General features: G+C 42.1%; 1 protein-coding gene across 1 annotated transcript in view; it reads left to right on the top strand.

Annotated features, from left to right (window-relative positions):
* LOC122946835 (neural cell adhesion molecule L1-like) overlaps positions 1-24238 on the top strand; it is a 201094-nt gene that overhangs the window by 154801 nt on the left and 22055 nt on the right. Inside the window, exons 11-22 of the mRNA XM_044306689.1 lie at positions 778-889; positions 2345-2511; positions 3713-3872; positions 4065-4189; positions 4815-4916; positions 5040-5237; positions 5337-5407; positions 9673-9895; positions 10937-11052; positions 12067-12247; positions 15835-15957; positions 16317-16493. Coding sequence (XP_044162624.1) covers positions 778-889; positions 2345-2511; positions 3713-3872; positions 4065-4189; positions 4815-4916; positions 5040-5237; positions 5337-5407; positions 9673-9895; positions 10937-11052; positions 12067-12247; positions 15835-15957; positions 16317-16493 — 1755 coding nt within the window. The remainder of the gene's footprint in view (positions 1-777; positions 890-2344; positions 2512-3712; positions 3873-4064; positions 4190-4814; positions 4917-5039; positions 5238-5336; positions 5408-9672; positions 9896-10936; positions 11053-12066; positions 12248-15834; positions 15958-16316; positions 16494-24238) is intronic.

The raw sequence follows: 24238 nt of genomic DNA, 5'->3' as shown, positions 1-24238 counted from the left end.
TAAGTGCTACAGAGCACACTAACAGAGTTGCTCTCTAAAGGATTCAATCTGAAACAGAAAGTCATAGTCTGCAGATGCAGTGAAAATGAACCAGTAGAGGGAAAAAAGGTTGAAAAACATTATTTAAAGACTAATTAAAAAAAAATTTTTTAGCCCAAAATTAGTAAAATGCAATGATAAAAAATTGCCCCCAAAGGTAACTATAACCTTTAAAAAACATGATTAAGAAGAATTGTGCAGTATCCACTATCAATACAGCCAGAATTTGCCGTTCATAGATTATTTTTCTACATTTTGGGTTCCTTGAAGTTCTTTGTTTTTGGTTCTGGGGGGAAATATGAGGATTTCCATAATTGTAAAGCACTGAAAGTGATCAGCTTAAAGGGGTTGTCAAGAATTAGAAAAACATGGTTACTTTCTTCCAAAAACAGCACTTTCCCCCCAAGTTGTGTCTGGTATTTTAGCTTAGCTTCATTGAAGTGAATAGAGCTTAGTTGTAATACCGTTGTGATGTAGTTGTGATGCTATTTATGGAAGAAAACATCCATGTTTTTCTTAACCTGAACAACCTTATGGAAAGCATAATATAAATCAAATCACATAACTTTTTAAGTTCCAATAGAATACTCCATGTACAAGCAAATGAACCCTCCACACGGTGTACAGCACCAAATCAGCTTATTTGGTATTCTCTAATTTTGTGTCGGTTTGACCCCCTTTAAAGCAATTGATTCAAGGTTTAAAAGTCAAATAATGCTAATATCTTTGTCCTTACAGAACTGGCCCCTGAAATTCTGACTCCTGATAGAATGAACTACTCTGCTGTGGAGAACACTAATGTTCATTTGCATTGTAAATTTTTTGGTTCCCCTACTCCAGACACCCTCTGGTATGTACTAGCTATAATCATTAACCTATAAACACTATAAAAACATTCTGTAGCCAAGAAATTGTGAATATCATATGTTAAAGGCATCTTCACCTGCCAAATGGGCCTGCCAACTGGTGGAGGTGGGTGTATTGTTAGAAAATCTGATTGTCTTTACAAGCCATAAAAACCTTTGCATCCATTTTATGGTTCGAATGTATTTAAAATTGAAAATGAAGAAATCTTATTCTTGATTTTAAAAAATTCTACTGGTTCATGTCTATACTGCCGATTTAGACCGTTGTGTTTCACTAGTTCTGGTTAGCCTTGTGCGTTAGTGAGAAGTAGGGAGCAGATGGAAGGGAATATGACTGAAGGATCTGCGACGGGCTTCTCACCAGGGGCGATCGGGTGCCAGTGTTTTGGAATGCCGAGTGGTGATGTGGCCCTAATAGTTTGTGTCACGTTGCTCCTACCTGGATACTGTCGCTCCCCAGTGTTAGGCTCCACAGCAACAAAGGAGTTGTAGTTGGTGAAGTAAGTAGAGTCCAGACTTGGTAAAGTTCAATGGTTTTTACTTGAATAAACTTACAATAAACTTAAGTCATCCAAACAATGTTTGATCTTTCTCTAGCCTCCAGCATGCTAAGGGTAAACTGGCAGGTAAACTTGCTTTATCTCTCTGTTGCTGTGCTAATCTCTGGCTTCAGTCTAGTTCCTATCGACTTCGGTTACTGTTTCTTATGAGAGTGACGTATCCTGTGACCTATTTTTGAGTAGGGGGTCTTTGGCTCTGTTTTGCCTCTCAGAGATACCAGGTCCTTTCATATCAGGAGTGGGCTCCTTTCTGAACTACTTTCTCAAAGTTCCTGCAGCAGTGAGGGGAAACGCTCCCTCACCACACCATGCTGCTTCAGTCTCTCGCTCCAACTCTCAACTACACTTCTCAATTCCTCCACTCTTGACTAGCTATAGCTTCCTACAACCCCTCCCTTGGTAGGAAGCAGGACTAGCCCACTTCTTGGAATGGCAAGTTCCATTCTATCTAAAGGTACTCTCTGCCACATACACTACCACCTGCTGGACAATCAGGCACATTACATGTAATAACAGTTGCATAACAATATTATTAAGGCACAGGAATATTATTAAGGACCTGGAATTAAATACACAAAATACATAACATTCTATGCTAGCCATTAGAGACAGTAGCTAGATGTAAGAATGGTAATACTCCATCTGGGGTACTACAGATCAGACTACAAAGCATTTGTTTGTAGTCTGGAACCATGGAGACACAAAGGTCTATATAAGAGCTGTGGACACAAACCAGGATGACGTTTTAAATCAAGAATTTCATTTCATGCATTGGGAGGTAAATAATGGTTGGGAAGACAGACTTAGTCTTTAATTGACATTATAAGCTGCGTGGACTGGGTCTTTGTTGATCATTCCTCTATAACCATATATTTGCAGGTATGACAAGGATATGAGATCTGTGGTAATGAAGAACAGCTTCAACATCCTCACTAATGGCACCATGGAAATCACAAAAGTAACTAGTGAAGATGAAGGAATTTACTACTGTACAGCCTCAAACAGCCAGGGAAACATGACGATATCTGCATATTTAGATGTTAGAAGTAAGTTAGAAACCACCATCGCCACCTTTAAGATGAGAAAGTTCAAGACATGAAATTCCTCTGAAGATTTTGGTCTCTACTTGGTCCATTGTTTACTCCCTTATTTTGTGTAGTCTTCAGTTTTCAGCTGCCCCATCTATTCTTCCATCATCTACTGAACATTAACTGCTCCTCACCCCTGAGACACAATGGGTGATAGGTCCCTCATCTGCTAAGCCACATAGTGCCTAATATGTCTGCTATAATGGTAGTCTAGAGCAGAATTTATGACAGTGTTTAGAAGGATTGTCCAGGATTAGAGTCATAAAACAGAAATTCTCCTTCTCATGTAACTTAATCAGGCTGTCGATGTTTAGTTTTTAGCTTTTAATCAAATCCTCTAAAGACATGCCACCAGAGGAATCAAAGACCTAAGTAAGTGTACTTTTCAGTTCTGACACTTCAGGTAGCTGCTAGGCAAATAATAGTTATCTCTCCCCAGGGGTGCACCACCAATGAGGCCAGGTGAGGTGATCGCCTCAGGCAGCACCACGGGCAATGAGCGCTTCCATTGTGGCAAAGGGGTTAGGTTAAGAAATTAGCATTGGGGGGGCGCCATTTCAGTTTTTACCTCAGACAGCAGAAAGGCTAGGTGCACCCCTGTCTCTCCCGACTACCTATGCATATGCACACGAGGCTTGTCCAAGCTTGACCACGTTGTGAATGGGCAGAAGGAAGTAAGCTGTTCCCAGACACCCTGATGGTGGCTTGTTTTTCTTGAGCACAAAAGGATCAGGTGATTGAAATCCTAATTCCCTATTCTTCTCTTCCCCAACATCTGCTATTGGGGAGGAGTTGGGAAGCCTCCATAAACATTAGATGGTTTGCTGGTCCCACTGAAATCGGCAGTTTGGTCGACATCAATCATTTGTATATGGCCAGCCTTAGAGTTGAATGTTCATTGTCATGTGCAGAATTGAGGCTGGGAAATAAAAAATTCATTGAGGCACCATGCGTGAGAATCTTGCTTGTCTACTCATGTGTTCACCAAGACCTGGACGCATGAAGTTATGTTGCAATTTACCAGGGCTGAATTACAGGGAGGGCAAATGGGGTAATTTCCCAGGTGCCACCACATACCACAGCCTCTGAAAAAGGTTTTGCGTGTACCTCCAGCAATATAAAGGTTTCAACTTACATTGACTTTTTTTTCTTTTCACAGATGCTACTCAGATAATCACTCCACCAGAGACCCAGCGGGTGCGAAAGGGGGGCAAAGCAACTTTTCAGTGTCTACCTTTATTTGATCCCAGGATGGAGGATAAAAGAGTGGAATGGAAAAAGGACGGCGTGGACATTACAGAACATGCTGATAATGACAAGTAAGGAGGACTGTGATAGGAGGGTTATCTAGTATTGTATGCATTTTGGCTCACATCTGCTGATAATATGGATATGGTTCCATGTAGAAAAAGTGATGTCTAAAAGATCAAATCAGAATGTTATGCTGAAAATAAGCTTTTTGTTTTGCTTTTGCTACCATGGTCCTAATGAATTTTATTTTATCTTCACAGATACTTTATTGAAGATTTCTCTTTGAGTATAGCCAATGTTCAAGAAGATGACCAGGAGATATATACTTGTGTGGCCCGAAGTGAACTTGATGTAGTAGAGAAAAATGCATCTCTTATGATGATTGGTTAGTACTTAGTATGTAGTAGTAATTTAAGAAGAAATCCAACCATGACCATATAGACATGTCAGATGAGCTGGGGACATTTAATGGTAGAAACATCTCAGTGGTGCTTAATAGCTTGGAGAGCTGAAAAGATCACTGCTACCTATTCATTGGGGAACATATGTTAGTATACATTCACAGGCCCTAAATGATGTCATCTTCTAATATGTTTCTAAGGCCTTGCGAAATGAGCTTGGCTGGGTTTTCCAACAGGGTAACATCTTTAGTCATCATGCCCATGCCAGATCCATGTGCAGGAGACTGTGGGAGGCAAATGACCATTGCATCCATTGGGTAATGTCACAAGTAAAAAGTGGAAGTATAGGTAGGTACAGTACAGCCCTATAGAAGTCCATTGGTGCCATAATCTGGCCACATGCTCGAGGTCTAAATGTGTTTCCTGCCTTTCTCCATCCACTACTTCAATGAATAAAACAACAACTATAGCAGTTTGAAAAAGCTTACTAGGAAAACATTTTTTTCGGTTTCATGTTCCACCACTGGATTGTGTTTGTTGCAGCAGTCCATACTGGTCCACTGTATCCTTCTGAACAAGTTTCAATCGTGTTGATTTATTTTTGTGCAGATCTTCCAGAACCAGCCTATGACTTGGAGCTTTCAGACCCTCAGGACACAAGTGTCATTCTCACCTGGATCCCAGGAAAAGATAATAACAGTCCTATTGATGGTAAAATCCACCACCAGAAATTGCCTTTGCCAGATTTGCTTTAAAATAATAATAGTATAATAAACATTTTGAAAAAGTGTGTCCTTCTTGGCTGGTAACCTCAAGCTCATTATTGTAATGTAGAGTTCATCATAGAGTTTGAAGAAGACAACTTTGAGCCTGGAATATGGCATGAGCTAACCAGGGTGGATGGAGATGAAAACACAGCCCGTCTGACTCTCTCTCCCTATGTCAACTACCAGTTCCGAGTCATTGCTGTAAATGAGCTAGGTCCAAGCAATGGAAGTAAGCCATCAGATCGTATCAAGACCCCCGAAGCAGGTGATAACAAAAGTAGAGGGACCTGGAAAATTAATAAATAAAAATCTTAAAACACTATAATAACTTTCAAAAATGTTTTGTTTACTATTTTCATCATAGCCCCTTCGAAGAATCCCATCGATGTCCGAGGTGAAGGCACAAAGCCAGACAACATGAAGATCACTTGGAAGGTAAATCAGGATCTTCCCAGTTATGAAGTCACTTTCTGGGGCTTACATATTAGAAACCACCTATAAATCACCCCATTTTAGAAACTACACCCCTCAAGCTTTTCAAAACGGATTTAACCCTTTAGGTGAACCAAGAGAATAAATTAAAATGGGAATAACATTTCAAAAATTCGATTTTTTTTGTTGCAAATTTTAAATTTGAATCAAGGGTTAACAGCCCAAAAAAACTCAAAATCTATTACCCTGAATCTGCAGTTTACAGAAACACCCTATGTGTGCTCAAAAACTGATGTATGGCCGCACAGCATGCTTCAGAGTGGAAGAAGTACCATATGGCTTTTGGATAGCGGATTTAGCTAGAATGGTAATTGGCATGGTAATATGTCGCAACTGGTTTGGGTGTAGTGGTTGTGGTACCACGTACAGGGGAGCTGGCGTTAGTGTGAATGTTGGTCAGTACAAGGACGTCCCTCTTGTAATTAACCACCAGCATGTTCTCATGGAGGAGAGCCCTACTTTCACCCATTCTCAGTGGTTGCCCTACCAGGGATCTAGGGAGGCCTCTCTGATTTTTGTGCACTGTGCTGCAAGCCACAGTACCTCTGGCAGTTAGGGACCTGAATAGGGGTATGCTGGTGCAATGAGACAGGACCGTGGTACGGTTACACGGACGCCAAATTATGCAGTGGGTCTGGATATGGGTATAGAAGTCTGTAGTTTTGTTTGTGACGCTAATTGCAGCATGCATAGGGTACTAACACAGGGCCCTTTAGGTGTTGTAACTCACGTACCAGGTTAGGAATGCCAGAGTGGTATAATGTCTCTGTGTGGTAATGGCAATAGTGTCAACGGTGTCTCCTACCTTGGTACGGCTGGACTCCTGGATCCTGGCTCACTTGCAATAAAATGAGTGTGTTGCTAGTAGGAGTAATTGAGGGATTTGCAGCAATAATTGAAATCCAGACTTGGAATATAGTTCAAACTGGTCTTTACTTGATGCAGCAGTAATCCATGTGAGATACAGCAATAGTCTGAAGTCCCAGCAGGTATTGGCAATGTGTGGCAGGAATCTATCTTCTGCTTTTATTATGCAGGAATAAGTCGTCTGCTTGTAGCACTGTAATGTGGCAGGAATTTATATCTTCTGCGCTATCTGTCTTCTGCTATCTTGATGACTTGACTAGCTGAGGAGGAATTTGGCTTCTCCTGGTCTCTGGACTGTACTCACAGTTGTGCTCACAGGGAATGCTTCTTTCTGGAGTTCTGGAGGTGGCTGCTTGCTTTCCACCAGCTGAGGCTGAAAGGCTCAGACTGGGAATGCTGATCTTTTGTCTCAGCCGATACAAGATACTGGCTTGGATCCCTAGAACTGGGAGCTCCTACTAACACAGCCTTCCCCTAGCCGGGGAGCTTCCTTCCCCACCCATGAGGCAGGATGTGGGAATCATCCACTCTGCTCAAAGAGGGGGGAGCTAAACTGGAATAAACTATTCCAGTCTAGAAATACTAAACTGTCACTAAGTCTCTGCTAAACACATTGCTGCCACCTGCTGGTGTACATGAAAATTACAGCAATATTCATGTAACAGGGCTTTAAATGCACATTTGTGAGGAAATTACATGGAATTACACAAGATGACAATGTTAATGCCCTTAACAGGTTGTAGAGGGGTAAAAGAGTTTTGTAACATAACTCTGGGATGTTACACTGGTATAATAGTTATCCACATAGAGGTGGTAACCCTTATCCAGCAGTGGATGCAATAACTCCAACACAATCTTCCCACTAACTCCTATGGTGTGGGGGCATTCTGGGGGTTCTAGTTGGGAATCTCTCCCGTCATAAACGCAGCATTTATGGGTGTACCCGGAGCTACTCTCACAAAGTTTGTATATTTTTATGCCATACCTTGCCCATTTACTAGGCAGGTACTGGCGTAATCTAATCCTCCCTTTGAACAGTAATAGGGACTCATCTACACATACATTTTTATCTGCAAACTTGGTGTTAAAGTGGTCAAGGACGGACCTAACCTTGAAGAGACAGTCAAATATTAGGTTGTTTTGGGGTGGGCACTGTGTATTGTCGTTGTAGTGTAGGAATTTCCAAATTGAATCAAATCGATTCCGGGTCATGGTCTGATTGTAAATTGGAGTCTGGTAGAAAATGTCCGAACTCTAATATTGTCTAAAATTTTGCTTCTTTACAATGCCTGTATGCAGCACGAGTCCCCAAAATGTCATCACCTCTGCTGCACTTACGGGGGTCCAACCTAGGGGTCTAGCATATGGCGAAGTAGGGTTCTGGGAAATAAATTGCTGGGCATATAAATTTGTTTGGGTCACCATCAAATTTATAAAATCTTCTGAGAAAAAGATTTTGAAAAAATCAATTTCTGTGCAGTCAATTTGGATTCCAGAGTTTCCAACAAACTCTGGAATCGTCAGGGGGTAGGGTCCAGAGGGTCCCTCGTCAGCGGATTATGATGATGATGAAGGGGCAGAGGAATAGAGAAAAGTGGCATCCTCTTCTCCCTCACTGGCAGAGTCAGTATCGGAGGCAAGCATGGCGTATTCCTCTTCAACTGAGTATACTTGTTGGGATGGGCGGGCCATTTTTATTTTATTGGGGTGTGATGTGTGAAATGTGTAAACCTTTATTTAGTGTGGGGTGTGTATGTAGTGTTTTCACACGTGAAGGGGCTTGTAATAAATTTGAAATAAAATTTAGAAGAAAAGTTGTGAAAAAAAAGTCTTTTCTGCCAAAAAATGTATTTTCTACAACAAAAAAAGTCTTTTTTGCACAACAAAAAAAGTCTTCTGCACAAAAAAGTCTTTGCTGTCAGTAATTGAAAAAGTCAGTAATGGACACTACTGATTGGTGCTCAGTGGTTGCAAAATGCATGTACGCAAATGGTGTGTTCGTGCAAAGAACGAAACTCACACTAACTGAAATTTATATATATACTGTATATCTTTTACTAACTACCACTAACTGCAGGTCTTTTTTTACACCAAAAAAAAAAACTCACAAAAAACCCAATAACCTCAAAAATGTGCAGATGCTATGGAGCACACTACTGATCGGTGCTCTGCAACACGCACGCGCACAGACCATGCATGCGTGTTTGCAAAAACTGTAGTATAAAAATTCACTACAGTGAACACTGGCTAAATATTTAACATATCTATATATAAGGAAATATAGAACTCTATATTGTGGCAATGTGAATAGTGATGGGTGCAGTAAAGTCCCGGGGAAGCATGAAAAAGGGGTGTTGTTTGCACCAGGAGCATGTCACCAAGGTGCCCGGCCTTGGTGGAGTAAAGGTCCTAGATATAGGTGGCCACTTTAGCTTAGCTGGCTCCAGCTAGTCCAGGGTGGGCTTTTACTGGGAACATGCAATGTGCAGGGTGGGTGCCTGTTCCCCATGCTCCAGTCCGGGATTTTGGAATATGCCCATGTCCAGGGATGCTATATAATCCTGTTGCTGGACTTGGGTGTGGCCCCCAGTCTGGGAAAGGAGCAGGCTGTGTTGAGGCCTGTGGGAGCCGGGACCCTCTAACCCTGTGTGTGGGGTAAGCACTGTTGATGTGTTTTGGGGAGCTGGGTGGTAGACCCAGATCCCGATAGAGAGGGAAAGACTGTTTAGTCGGTGGCCAGACGGCTGAGGATTTATGTTTTTGATTTATGTTTTGGTTGCTGTTTTGTGCTGATGTGCTTGAAAATAAAGCATTGTTTGGACCTCAATCTGGTGTCTGGCGAAGATATCTGTGAGAATGACCCCCGAAAAGGAGCTAACCCCCCACAATTGGTTGGGCGTTAAGGGGTTAATGGGACACACATTAACTATATGAATTGTGGACTCCTAGGCTTGACAAACCCTTTAAATAATTTTTTACATTTCTGTATTTTCCAAAAGTAACATAACCAAAGGTACCAACTATATTTTTTGAGTCCATTGATAGCAGCTATTTCATACAAAACGTGCAATCCATATTTGGACAGTCAACGGTGAACCTAAATGCCCCCATTGTGTACTTATTTAGGCTTTAATAAGCCAAAGACCACAGTCCGTGATCATTGGGCATCATAGTGCACTCAAAATAGTAAGTAGAAGCACATAAAAGAATACTAGATCTATCAACAGCAGCTTGCAGACAGCTTCCAGGTAGCAAAATATGAAAATAGCAAAAACTAATGATTATTTGCAGTTTATACGCCCTATGTACATTTTACATAACCAAACATAATTTTGTTATAGCCTATGAGAGGAATTGATTGGAACGGGCCTGGATTTGCATACATTGTCAAGTGGAGGCAACAGAATCAAAATGAACAGTGGAACGAAAAGATGGTCACAGAGAATTTTTTGTTTGTGGAGAAGACCAAGACATTTGTACCCTACGACATCAAAGTCCAGTCTGTGAATGACCTCGGCAAGGGTCCAGAGCCTAGACTTGTCACTGGCTACTCGGGAGAAGACAGTAAGTGTCCGCCATCTTTCACTGCGATGTACAATGTGAAATACAGGGGATAAATAGCAAATGCACAAATGAAAGCTATAAAATGGATAAGCAAGAACAGACCTAACAGTCCGTGCATTCAAAAAACTTGAAATATGCCTTTAAAGGGGTTGTCTGGGTTTTTTCATATTGATGGCCTATCCTCAGCATGAGTCATTAATATGAGATTGGTGGGTGTCCAACTTTCAGTACCCCTGTCGATCAGATATTTGAGAAAGCCATGGCACTCATCAGAGCCCTGGTGAGCACCGCGGCCTCCTCAAAGGTTGCCAAGCAAAGTGCCATACATTGTATAGTGGCTGTGCTAGGTATTGCAGCTCAGTCCCCTTAATTGGTACTAAGCTGTAGCTAGGCCATGTGACCGATGAACATAACGTTACAGGCCTAGGAAGAGACCTAAGCACTCACAGAGCCCCGGGTTCTCTTGATACGGCGGATCGGGAGGAGTGCCAGGAGTCAACTCACCACCGATCAGATACTGATGACCTATCCTGAGCATAGGCCATGAATATCAAAATCCCATTGTCATTGTCTCTGGCAAACAGGGCTCTCTGCCCTCGAAACCCATTATGGAATAAAATATCTATTATTAGACTCACTTTCACGTCCATGGACGACCAGGCTAAAACCAGGGTTCCTTTTTTCTACACAAATTTGTTCAAAAGCCCAGGAAACTCAGTTAAGGGGTGTCATTAAGTATAGTCCTTTCAGATCAGATGATTCCTGGAGAGCATATCAGTGGAGGAAGCAATGTATAGATGTAATGTATGCTTTGTTTGCAGTTCTTCTCTCTGGCTAAGTTGAGTAAGAGACCCCCTTCCTTCTGTAATATCTATATATCCCACCTGGCCATGCCTATCTCTTACCGGTAACTCTTGGTATCTCCTACCAAGCCAACTCTTTTAATAGCTATTATCATAATCCATTCAGACTTTTTTTTTTTATGTTCCACGAGATGTAAATATTCGATGACCTTCTAATGGGTTTCCACTCACTTTGTAGAGCCCACCATTATCCCGGAAAACATTGGATTAGAGGCTTTAAATGACAGCACCATCAAAGTGGCATGGCTACCGGTGCAGAAGGAGGGATTAAATGGAAGACTAAAGGGATTTGTGGTAAGTAAAATGACTTGGAGGGAACCTATTGCTTCATAAACCAGTTGACATTTCATGGTGACATGTCAGAAGATTTGATCTGTGAAGATCTGAGTGCTGATCGTAGAAATGAAGGTGTGGAAGCACTCCGGTGAGTGACATGCCCCTTTGGCCGTGATGGTGGCTGTGGTTGGCTCTCCTTAGAGAGCCATGCATGTGGTGCATGGGCATATACTCTCTATGGATCCATACACCAAACGTTCAACTCTCCACGGAAAGCTGTGTCAAGCCAATCACGTTGGAAGGGCATGGCACTCACCTAATCATTTGTGCTCTTCTTTCAGAAACCAGTGGGGCACTCAGAACTCAGAGCCCCCGGTGATCAAAGCTTCTGACATGTCACCATGACATGTTTAATAAAGCAAAACTTACTATACACTCTAAAGAATACCTGTCAGCAAGGATCTACCCTGTTGAACCAGACATACTGCCTGGTAGGGTTGTTTTCCTGCTGCTTAAAATAATACCTGTCTTGTGAAAAAACGGTTGCAAAAATCCTGTTATTCTTTAAGCAAATGAGGGCTTAAGTTCTCCAAAGAGCATCACCTAGCACTGAAAAGGTGAGGTGCACCTATTGTGAAGATATCTGTGAAAGATATTTGGTCCATGTGTCCGTTTTTGCTCTCCGTGTGTCATCCTTATTCCAAGGACACTGCTAGACTGAAAATTGACCTCCAGAGCATCTCTTACCATTGGTCCATGAAAACCACTGTCAGAACACAGATGCCATCCTAAGTGGTTTTCACGGACCCAAAGACTGGACACATCAATGGACGTGTTTAGTCCACATCATGGACCAAAGTAGCGCAAAGTCTCCGTGCTTTTTCCACAGATCTAAGCTCAGTGAAAAATCACTGATATTTAAATAAACACATTAAAATCAGTCAGTACGTGTGCCGTCTGTGGAGAACCAGTACCAGGTGTGTACATGTTGCTTTATCCCATGTTCTTTAAGCTGTGATCATGTCCTTATAGGTCCGATATGTTGCTCAAAATGAAAAGCATAAAAGCAACTTAACCGTGCATGGAAACGTTACCCATACATCCATCAACCGTCTGAAGCCTTTCACCAACTATTCAGTGACTGTCCATGTACTTAATGGGAAAGCCGAGGGCCCTGAAAGTGAGACACAGACGATTCGAACAGAGGAGGGCGGTAAGTTCACAGGCACAGAATATAGGATATCTATAATACAATAAGTCAAGCATATATAGCTCCCTAACCCTCAGTGGAGCGGAGAAAAATGCATAGTAGGGACAATACTATGGATGGCAGTACAATATGGAGCTATTATGACTAGTACTAGTGCATAGGTACATGTGGGTAGTGCAGAGGATGGGAGTGATGGTGGCTCTGGCTGAGGAGAGGGGGCACCCTTTTTTCCCTCGTGGCATGCCCTGATTCTCAGGCTTCTGCCTGATGGTAGCGAGGGTGCCCTTGATGTTAGGTGTTTGGATGGGTGCAAGGCAGAGCGTGCAGGGCGCATTGGCCGATGTATGGTGAAGGATTCAAGAAATCAGGCCAGAGATGGAAAAATAAGCATCTCTCTTTACTGTAGTGCAAAATAGAAGCCGAACTATAGCAAAACACAGTTCTAACTGTACACAGTGCAGTTCTCTCCCAGATAGAAGTATATGAATTTAGGCAAGGATGGGAGTTATGGCTCTCCTTCCAATCTAGCTTGCCAAATTCTCTCTAAGTAGAATCTATGGCTGGCAAATTATGCCTATAGTGCTCAATGCAGCATACAGGTTGAACAATATGACTGGCTTAGTTATTCCTTAAAGGGCTTCTGTCACCCCCCAAAAGTCATTTTTCGTTTTTTGGCTACTTGAAATCCTTATACAGCGATTTTTCAATATATAGTGCTCTTAGCCTATAAGAGGCTAAGAGCACTATATATTGAAAAATCGCTGTATAAGGATTTTAACCACCTCCCGACCACCTAACGCAGGGATATGTCCTGCGGGCGGCCGGGTTATTCCTCCTAGACGCATCGGCGCGTCATTACAGCAACGCTAAGCTGAGAAGTTAATCTACAGCCTGCCAGCAGCGATCATTCGCTCGCAGGCTGTAGATGCGATTTTTTTTAACCCCAGAAAGGTATATTAGACGCTGTTTTAATAACAGCGTCTGATATACCTGCTACCTGGTATATCAGGTCCCTTTTGCGTGGATCGACCCCAGAGGACACAGGCAGCTCTGTAAGTAGCACCAATCACCACACTACACTACACCCCCCCTGTCACTTATTAACCCCTTATTAACACCTGATCACCCCATATAGACTCCATGATCACCCCCCTGTCATTGATCACCCCCCTGTAAGGCTCCATTCAGACATCCGTATGTGTTTTGCGGATACGCTCATCCGCGGATCCGCAAAACACGGACACCGGCAATGTGCTTTCCGCATTTTGCGGATCCGCACATTATAAAACACCTGAGCAATTGCGGACAAGAATAGGACATGTTCTATAGGCTCTACAAAAAAAGCAGTGTTCGCCCAATCAGGCCTGATCTTGTGCGCACACTTGCGTTCAGTCCGCCCCACCGCAGTGACAGAATTTTTTTTTTCGGATCACTGCAAAAACACAGTAAAATCGCTGCGGCGCTATAAAGATCACTTTTGAGGGGCATGGCGAGTTCATAGAAGGTTTTTTTTTTTGGCACAAGTTAGCGGAAAATAGATTTTTTTTTGTGTTTTTGTTTTTTCTTACAAAGTCTCATATTCCACTAACTTGTGACAAAAAATAAAATCTCACATGAACTCACCATACCCCTCACGGAATCCAAATGCGTAAAAATGCTCTGTGAAATCCTAAAGGTACTCATTGGAATTTGAGCCCCTTTGCACATCTTGGCTGCAAAAAAGTGTCACACATGTGGTATCGCCGTACTCAGGAGAAATAGGGCAATGTGTTTTGGGGTGGATTTTTACATATACCCATGTCGGGTGAGAGAAATATCTCTGTAAACTGACAACTTTGTATAAAAAAATGTAAAAAATTGTCATTTACAGAGATATTTCTCACACACAGTATGGGTATATGTAAAAATACACCCCAAAACACATTGCCCGACTTCTTCTGAGTACGGCAGCCTAGGTGGGCAAAGGGGCCCAAATTCCAATGAGTACCTTTAAGGAGGGCATTTTTCGACATTTGGATTCCAGACTTCTTCTCACGCTTTAGGGCCCCTAAAATGCCAGGGCAGTATAAATACCCCACATGTGACCCCATTTTGGAAAGAAGACATCCCAAGGTATTCCATGAGGGGCATGGCGAGTTCATGTAACATTTTATTTTTTGTCACAAGTTAGTGGAATATGAGACTTTGTAAGAAAAAAAAAATAATAATAATAATTTTCCGCTGTGACAAAAAATAAAAACTTCCATCAACTCGCTATGCCCATCAGCGAATACCTTAGGGTGTCTACTTTCCGAAATGGGGTCATTTGTGGGGTGTTTCTACTGTCTGGGCATTGTAGAACCTCAGGAAACATAACAGGTGCTCAGAAAGTCAAAGTGCGTAAATAAAATTTTTTGCACCATAGTTTGTAAACGAATAAATATACACTTATTGCATTTTTTTTATCAAAGACATGTAAAACAATAAATTTAGAGAAAAATTTATATAGAAAAGTAGTTTTATTTGAAAATTTTTACAACAGAAACTGAAAATTGACATTTTTTTGCAAAAATTTCGGTCAATTTTGATTAATATAAAAAAATGTAAAAATGTCAGCAGCAATGAAATACCACCAAATGAAAGCTCAATTAGTAAGAAGAAAAGGAGGTAAAATTCATTTGGGTGGTAAGTTGTATGACCGAGCAATAAACGGTGAAAGTAGTGTAGTGCAGAATTGTAAAAAGTGGTCTGGTCATTAAGGGAGTTTAAGCTAGGGGGACTGAGGTGGCTAAGTAGACAAAAAACTAAAAATGACTTTTAGGGGGTGACAGAAGCCATTTAAGTGTTTAGGACATCTTAACTGTAATCCCTCCATGGCAGTAAAGTCTGCGTTGCCCTAAGTATCGGTTACCTTAATGACCCCATGCCTGGCCATGCAGATTCCAAGCTCTCCAATTCTCTCCTTTATCTTTCTCTCTTTCTCTCCCTTATAGTTCTTCCTGTAGATTTTGCAACAATCACACAGAGATCTGTTAGTCTCCGAATCCTGGTCAGTGCGCCCTGACTCTCCTAGAACAATCTAGTGCTAAGGGTGTAGCCAGCGACCACCTAGAACCCTCCTGCAAAGGGCTGTGTCAGAGTTACTATCATACAGAGCTATGCTGGGAGTATACAAGGCATTAACAATACATAACATGGCAATATATAGCATAACATGACATTACATAACATGAAAGAAAAAAACATTTGCTTTGGGGTACTGCAGTAACAGTATACAGATGATACTATTGTATGATCCCTGGCTTGTTCTGTATTTATAGGCACTATATACTGTTTGCTGATATATTTCTACTTCTAATTTATGGCATTACTGTATAAATATTGCTATGACTGATATTATTCTATGTGCATAGTTCTTTGGCAAGCATGATGGTATGAACATTAATACGTTATCCGCAGTATTGGTGGGGCACAAATATGGGCTTATCCCTACTATTTTCTGACCATGTGCCTGTTAATGCTATGCTGGTGCCAGCTCTAATACAGGTTGGTATTACCCAACATCAGCACTTGAACATCTTAATTCCTTAATTTTTTGGGTGTTTTTACAGTTCCATCACCACCCAGCGGTCTTCGTTTTGAACGCCTTTCTGACACCTCTTTGGCACTATTTTGGGGGCCACCTGAACATCCCAATGGAATCATAACAGGCTATAAAATTTCTCACGATCTAGGTAAGCTCTCATTTTGATGATCAGTGTGTCACAGTTCATGATACTACTTCATGCATACCTGAAGAGTAATTCCAGTCACAGATTATGTCAATACTGCAAATCTCCTGAGAGGTAATCCTACTAGATGCGAAAATTTCTGTGACCCCATCCATCGCTGGATAATGAACAATGTATCCTGATTTATACTGCCTCCATTAAGGAAGAGCTGTCTCTAAGGACACATTGGAGAGGTCATATTAAAGGGGTTGTGAGGAGCTCTGAGTTCCATCTTATAACAACTTACAATTAGTAATAGATACTGTATTAACCAATTGACATGATTTTGTTACTTACTTGACATTACTTGTGTCTCCTCTCAGTGAGAAAGGATCACACCAACTCATTTCTGCTACAAACAATTGATGACCCGACTCAGCAGACTTGGACATTCCACAACATGAGCAACAAAGATACTTACAAGTTCTATGTCTATGCCAAGAACTCTGCAAGAGAAAGTCTTCCTGCCAAGATAGTAGGCAGCACAATGAAAGAGCTAGGTGAGAAAGATGGAGGACTTTTGAAAGTGTTGTAAGACTAATTACCATATGTTGCTTAAGATATATCTCTGGTATATATATTAAATGTATGTATATTTTTATATGTTAGCCTCAGTAATTCTAGAAGAGTGTAACCTTTATCATATATTCCACTGTAACACAACAACTGAGATTAAGGTCATCTGAGAATAGATGGAGACAGCAGTCTGTAAGGAGAAGGGGGAGTATGGCATCCAAATAGGACACAAGAAAAAGGGAGTTTTAGGGAGGTTTTGTGTTATTGTGCAAAACTGTTTTTCTGGCAATTATCAAGTGTGTCTTGTGATCTTGTGTTCTTGAAATTACAAGAACTGTGGATATTTATGAGCCAAATGTGAGATGTGTCCAAGCCAATTGTGGGAATATGACCTTTTGAATGTTGAGTCTTGTCAGTTTGATCTATTACCCTGTTATGATGTTCAATCTCTTTTATTAAGGACAAGAGTAAATTATCAATGCAAAAGGTATAAAACCACAGTACAAAGCGATATACCAATTCTGCCATTTACAGTACCAGGATATTAAAGTGGTTTAGTACATAACAAATGTAGGTGGTCCAATAATAAAGTGACACAATTCGCAAATAGATTTACTCTAAAAGAGAGCAGAAACATCTTAAAACATACACACACACAGACAGACAGAAACAAAGGGGACGAAAAGGGAAGTGCCAAAACCCATCAGAATAGGTAGTATTTAACCACATAAGGTAAGACTCGGAACCTTTAAAAAGCAACCAAGGGGACCATATCTTAAGGTATTTTGCGTCCTGATCATCATCTTCAGCAATAAGTTCCTCCATTCTATGTATCTTTTCAAATGTCTTAAGCCACTCCTCGAAGCACAGTGTCACCGTAGATTTCCAATGACGAGGGATAACCAGGCGAGCAGCCTGTACAAAAAAAATCTCAGGAGACCCCCCTTCAAGGAGGAGATGGAGCCAGGGAACATCGACAACAACGCGCCCTCCGGTGTCCACCTAGTGGCATTACCGCTGACCAGCCCATACAGCTCATTGATTCTGTTCCAAAAAGGGGATATGCGGTCACACTGCCACCATATGTGTACCATAGTGCCTTTCTCTTTCTCACAACGCCAACAAATGTCTGGACACGTGGGAAAGAAGGAATGCAACATAACGGGGGTTCTGTACCATCTAGAAAGAATCTTAAAGTTCTTTTCTTGCAAGCTACAACTGACAGATGATTTGTGAGACAGTGTGAGCACCTTCTCCCACTGGTCGGAAGAGAAGGTTATACCTAACTCTCTCTCCCAGGCCCCCACGTATGGAAGGGACGAGAGGGCCCCCCCCCTCCTGGAGTAGCCCGTAAACCAGAGACACTAGATGTGTGGGAGGTGTATTTTGGGTGCAGAGAGACTCAAAGGCGGTAAGATCCCTAGATAAGTTTTCTAAGGGGCCTAGTGAATGTAAGAACTTCTTTATGCTAAGATATTGTAACTACGCCCCCCCCCGTTGGTCGGGTCGACAAGCGAGATTAAAGGTCTGACAGCCCCGCCGGCTACCAACTGTCTAACCTGTGGATTATCTTATTTTTGGAGTCCCAACACCCACCGAGTGCCCTCCCCCATGGGGAATCCTGGATTGTTGAATATGGGAATCAACGGCCCCGGAAAAGTGGTAAGACCTAGAGCCACTGCGTGTTTATCCCAAACTTTCAAAACGCCGGCCGTTATGAAGGGGAGCTTCGAAGGTCTAAGGGCTCTAGCCTGCCAAAGTAGATTTTGGGTTGGGAGTCCAATTACCATCCACTCAAGCTGAACCCACCTCTTAGAAGAACTGCTATGAAACCAATCTAAGATGCACGAAAAGATTACAGCTTTGTGGTATTTGGAGAGATCAGGGACCCCCATACCCCCTTTTAGCTTATGATGAGCTAAAAAGCATATGCCTAATCTAGGGGAGGACCCCGCCCAAATAAATTTTAGGAACAGAGACCTGAAGGCCTTAAAGAAACCACAAGGTAAGGGTATCAGTATGGTACGAAATAAATATAGAATCCGAGGAAGGATATTCATTTTGATCGCATGGATTCTCCCAAACCATGACAACGGTAGTTGCTTCCAAGCCTTCAGATCCCTACGAACCTCCTCTAACAGGGGAGTAAAATTTAATGAAAAAAGATCCGTCAAGCGTGAGGGGATAGACGTACCTAGGTAAGTGAGGTGGTTGGAGGACCATCTAAATGGAAATGAAGTCTTTAGGTCGTGTACCAGGGATTCAGGAAGGTTGATGTTTAGTATCACAGACTTATGCAAGTTGACCTTAAAATTACTAAGGTCCCCAAAGAGAGTAAACTCTTTCAAAACATTAGGAAAGCTAACCCTCGGATCTGAACAGAAGATTAAAAGGTCACCCGCATATACAGTGATCTTGGAAACCATGTCTCCTACTTGGAGTCCCTTAATGGAATCATTAGCTCTAAGAGCCCTGGCCAGGAACTCCATCACCAATATGTACAGAAGAGGGGAGAGGGGCAGCCCTGCCTTGTGCTATTATGGATCTGCAATGGGGCCGACAGGGATCCATTAACCCTCACCTGGGCACTCGGATTATGATATAAAGCAGTAATTCTGCATAATAGATTGGGACCAAAACCAAACGCCTTAAAGGCCTCTGACATAAAGGACCAATCCACCCGATCGAATGCCTTCTCGGCATCAACCGAGAGCAGGCAGAGGGGGGACTTTATCTCGGACGCTCGAGCAATTAGGGCCAAAGAGCGGATGGTATTGTCCCTGGCTTCAAGTCAAGGGACAAAGCCTGTCTGATCCTCATGTATCAACGTAGGCAAATAGGGCTTCAATCTTTCAGCAAGAATTTTTGCATAAATCTTGACATCGATGTTTATTAACGATATCGGGCGATAACTACTACATGCTAGGGGGTCCTTCCCAGGCTTAGGGATAACACAAATATGCGCTGTGAGAGCCTGTGGCGGGAAGGTAGCACCCTCTACCAGGGAGTTGCACATATTGGTGAAGGGACCTGATATGTCTTCCAGAAAAGTCTTATAAAAACGGGAGGTGAACCCGTCCGGGCCAGGACTCCTACCAACTACTAAACCCTTAATAGAACTCCTAACCTCCTGGGTCGTGATTGCTGCCTCCAAGGACTCCCTATGAGCCAAGGATAACTTGGGTCCCCCCAGACCAGAGACATAATCCCTGATCTTCTGGAGTCGAGCTTCGGGAGGAAGGTCTGCAAACTTTCCCTTTAAGTTATATAGTTCAGTATAGTAGGCTCGGAATTCCCTCAAGATGTCTTCAGTAGCATGTACTTTACCCCCTTCTCTCCGGTTAAGTGTTGAAATATAAGAGGAGCCGTTCCTAGGTCTCAGGACTCTGGCCAGCATTTTACCACTCTTGTCTCCTTGCCCGTACATAAGTCTGTGAAACCTATCTCTGAAGCCCAGATATTACTGGTCAATCAATCTCCTAAGTTCCCCTCTAGTATCACATAATTCCTGGTACACGACCGCAGAGAGGGAGTTCTTATGACTTCGTTCAAGCATAGCCAATTTTTGAAGTAGCTCACCCATCTTTCCTGCCCTAATCTTCTTCAACCTAGAAGCGTGTAAAAGGAACCGCCCTCTCACCACACACTTCAACGTCTCCCATTTAATTGTGGAACTGGTGGTATCCGCCTCGTGTACCGCCAAGAAGTTCGCAATAGACGAACGGATGTCGGCTAAGCAGACCGGATCCCTAAGAATATTATCATTCAATTTCCAAGAATATTGCGAGCGAGCACGATTCCCAATAGCAAGAGTCACCCATACCAGGGAATGGTCAGAAAATAGGGCAGGTTCAATACCTGCTGTGGGATTAAAGTCTAGCAGGGAGTGAGAGAGGAAAATATAATCGAGGCGATGATATACGTTATGGGATGTGGAATAAAATGTGAAGTCCTTATCCGTGGGGTATAGGATGCGCCATATGTCAACTAATCTCAAAGAGTGTAAATGTCTCTGGAAACCTCGGGCCACCCCAGTCGGGGTAGAGGACCTACCTGAAGAGGAGTCTAGCGTGGCATCTAGTGGAAAATTAATATCACCCCCCAGGACGATCGGAGCGCCATCAGCAAAGGTGTCCAGGGCTGGCATAATCTTGGAAACGAATTGAGAGTGACCTGTGTTAGGGAAATACATGTTAGCTAGGACCAATAGACAATAGAGAACCGATAGACACCTTAAGGAAGACGTATCTCCCCATTACATCAGAAAAAACTTGCAGAACCTCACATGGTACAGATTTATGTATAGCGATAGACACCCCCCTAGATTTAGACTCCGGGAACGTGCTATGCGCCCAATAGGTAAAGTATCTGTTCTTACAGGAGGGAATATTATCCAACCTAAAATGGGTCTCCTGCAAGAAGGCTATGGACACCTTCTGTTTATGTAAATTATAAAGAACCTGGTTCCTTTTAGCGGGGTTGTTTAGCCCATTAACGTTAAAGGAACATATCTTAATAGGAATCATCCTATGCGACTAAAAGGGAACATATGCACTATTATGAGTTCTGAGAGTAAGACACAAGGGAAAAAACACCAGGAAGGCTGAGCAGGACAGGGGGGACCTAACAAGACAAAACGTGACAAACAAGACAAAACAGGAACAAACAAAACAGGGAACCAAACAAATAGTATATAACACCAAATGGCCATCAACTTATGGTGGCCTCTATTACCCTGTTATGTAAGGTTCTTTATTGCCAATATGTACCACGTGAGATTATATAACTTGCATTGTCCAATCATAGTACTGTAACCATCTTAATTATCTTGTAATTCCTATAATGAGATGTGTATAAAATAAAGTCCTTAGGGGCGGTCTAATCAGATCTCCTCAGACATATCTTTCTGAATCTGTCTGTGATTTCTCAGCCGATATAATTGATCAATCTCTGCCTAAAGAGAACCACTCTGACAGTGTAAAATACATTTCAACCCAAATAATACATAGAACTCCACTTGTTAGAACTACAGCTTTTTCTGTAAAGTTGCTCTTTTTAATGTAATCTGGTTACAAAATTCTGCATACAACTTAATACAGGAACCCTTGCCTTGTCTTCCCTTGTCTCCACTGTTCTCATCTCATCTTTTCTACTTTATTCACCTCTTGGTCATCTCTGTTAGGTTCCTCTCTCTTCTCTTCTATATACATCTCTTCTCCTTTCCCATATAAGTATTCAGACCCTCTACTCAGCTCTTAGTTGAAGCAGTGATTACAGCATCCAGTCTTCTTGGGTATGATGCTATAAGATTTGCACACCTGGATTTGAGGATTTTCTGCCAATTTTCTCTGAAGACCCTCTCAAGCTCTGTCAGATTGAATGGGGACTGTCAGTGGGAAGCCACTTTCAGGTCTCTCTAGAGATTTTCAGTTGGGTTCAAGTCAGGGCTCTGGCTGGGCCACTCTAGGACATTCACAGAGTTGCCCCTAAGCCACTCCTGTGTTTTGGCTGTGTGTTTAGTTAGAGAGTGAACCTTTGCCCAATCTGAGGTCTAAAGCACTCTGGTTCAGGTTTTAATTAAGAATACCTCCATTTGCTCCATTCAGCTTGCCCTCAATCCTGACCAGTCTCCCTGTCCCAGCCACTGAAAGCATCCCACAGCATGATGCTACCACCCCCATGCCTCATTTTAGGGATGGTATTCTGCAGGTGATGAGCAGTGCCTGGTTTCCTCCAGACATGACGCTTAGAATTGAAGCCAGAAAGTAAAATCTTGGTTTCATCAGACCAGAGAATCTTGCTTCTCACAGTCTGAAAATCTTTTAGGTGCATTTTTGAAAACTCCAGGACTTTCATGTGTCTTTTACTGAAGTGAGGCTTCTTTCTGGCTACTCTACCCTAAAGCCCAAAATGGTGGCGTGCTGCAGTGGTGGTTGACTTTCTGAAAGTTTTTCTCGTCTGCACACAGGATCTGTAGAGCTCAACCAGAGTGACAATTGGGTTCTTGGTCACCTCTCTTACCAAGGCCCTTCTCCCCCAAATACTTAGTTTGGTGGGGTAGCCAGCTCTAGGAAGAGTCCTGGTTGTTCCAAACTTTTTCCATTTAAGCATTATGGAGGTCACTGTGCTCTTGGGAACTTTAAGAACATCAGAACATCTGAAAGGTGATAAAGAGAAATGAGAGGCCCCCAGAGCTAACTTTCAAATGTTATAGCAAAGGGTCTGAATACTTATGTCCATGTGTGACATTTTTCCTTTTTAATACATTTGCAAAAATGTCAAAAATTCTGTTTTCACTGTCATTAAGGAGGTGTAGAATGATGGGGGGAATTTTTTTTCATTTTAGCACAAACCCACAACATAACAAAATATGAAAAAAGTGAAAGGGTCTGAAGACTTTCTGAATGCACTGTGAATAAAGTATATATTATTGAAAATACTTATAGAGGTTCTCCGTATCTATTCTTGGCCTAATCACTGTATCTGACATGGACCACCAGCAGGGGTGTAACTACCATAGTGGCAGACCATGCGACTGCTATGGGGCCCAGTCTTAGTTGGGATTATCTCTTCTACTAAGTGAGAACTTGGTCAGGACTGTACCCTCTAAAGAAACAACTTTTAGCAAATGAGGCAGTGGAAAAAAGGGTAATCGAAAAGGGTTTAGTCGGAAACCCTTCTGTCCTGTGTAGGGGGCCTGGTTTGATCCTTGCTATGGGGCCCTTACTTCTCTATGTACGCCACTGACCACCAGGCAGTTGTAGCCATCATGGCAGAACACCACATGGACATGCAAGTCTACACGTTTTTCAAATTTATTGCAAAACTACATGGGCATTATAAATGAACAATCAATTGACAAAAAATGTTTTAAACAGTTAATTAAAAAACATTGCAGACTAGTAGATCACTACATAGGTTCAAACCTCCAACTTCAGTAAAGGGAAAGCTAGGTTTATATGGGATGCACTTAATTAATGCCAGTTGGGAGTTAAAGTATAGTCTTTGCTTGTTTTGTGTGAATGGGTTATTTTCCCTTTTAGGAAGAGTTCACATGTCTGTTTCAATTTTCCGTTCTTCTGATCCGTCAGCATCAGTTATGCATAGGATCCGTTTTTTTTAAAGGATCCTGTTTTGTTTTTGTTCGTTTTTTTGGTCTTCTGACGGATCAGAAGAACGGAAAATGAAATAGTGATGTGAACTACCCCTTACTTTAAAAGGTAAGGCAGTATGATTTATGTGTATTTTTTTAATTTATTTTAAACGCAAATATGTCCCTTTTAGAGCGAATGCACACAACAGATTTTGATGCATAAATTCCTGCAACTGTCTCATTCATCAAAGGAATATCCAATGGATATGCAATAAATACCTGGTAGATGCGGGGCCCACCTCTTGGACTGGTACCTACAGTATCTTTAGATTGGACCCCATCTGGCCTGGATGCCACAGTCAGAGGTGGTCATAGAAACGCTGAACAATCTATGCTATGCCTATTCACTTGTACCGTATGTGAGCTGTGGAAGCAGTATAGCACAGCCCGCTTGACTATTTCCATAGATCTGACCACCTCTGGTCACCGCATCAGATCTTGGTACGTACTAAGATGGGAACACCTGGGTAAGATCTTAGTTGAACAACTTCAATTCACAATATACGAATTGAGAATTGGGGGCTACTTGACCCTTAGATAGCTGTATTTTGTTCCCTAATTTTCCTACTGTTTAAC

The sequence above is a fragment of the Bufo gargarizans genome, chromosome 9, assembly GCF_014858855.1.
Source record: "Bufo gargarizans isolate SCDJY-AF-19 chromosome 9, ASM1485885v1, whole genome shotgun sequence".
Lineage (NCBI taxonomy): Eukaryota > Metazoa > Chordata > Amphibia > Anura > Bufonidae > Bufo > Bufo gargarizans.
The sequence above is the reverse complement of the archived record's forward strand: the minus strand, read 5'-3'. Positions and strand labels throughout refer to the sequence as shown.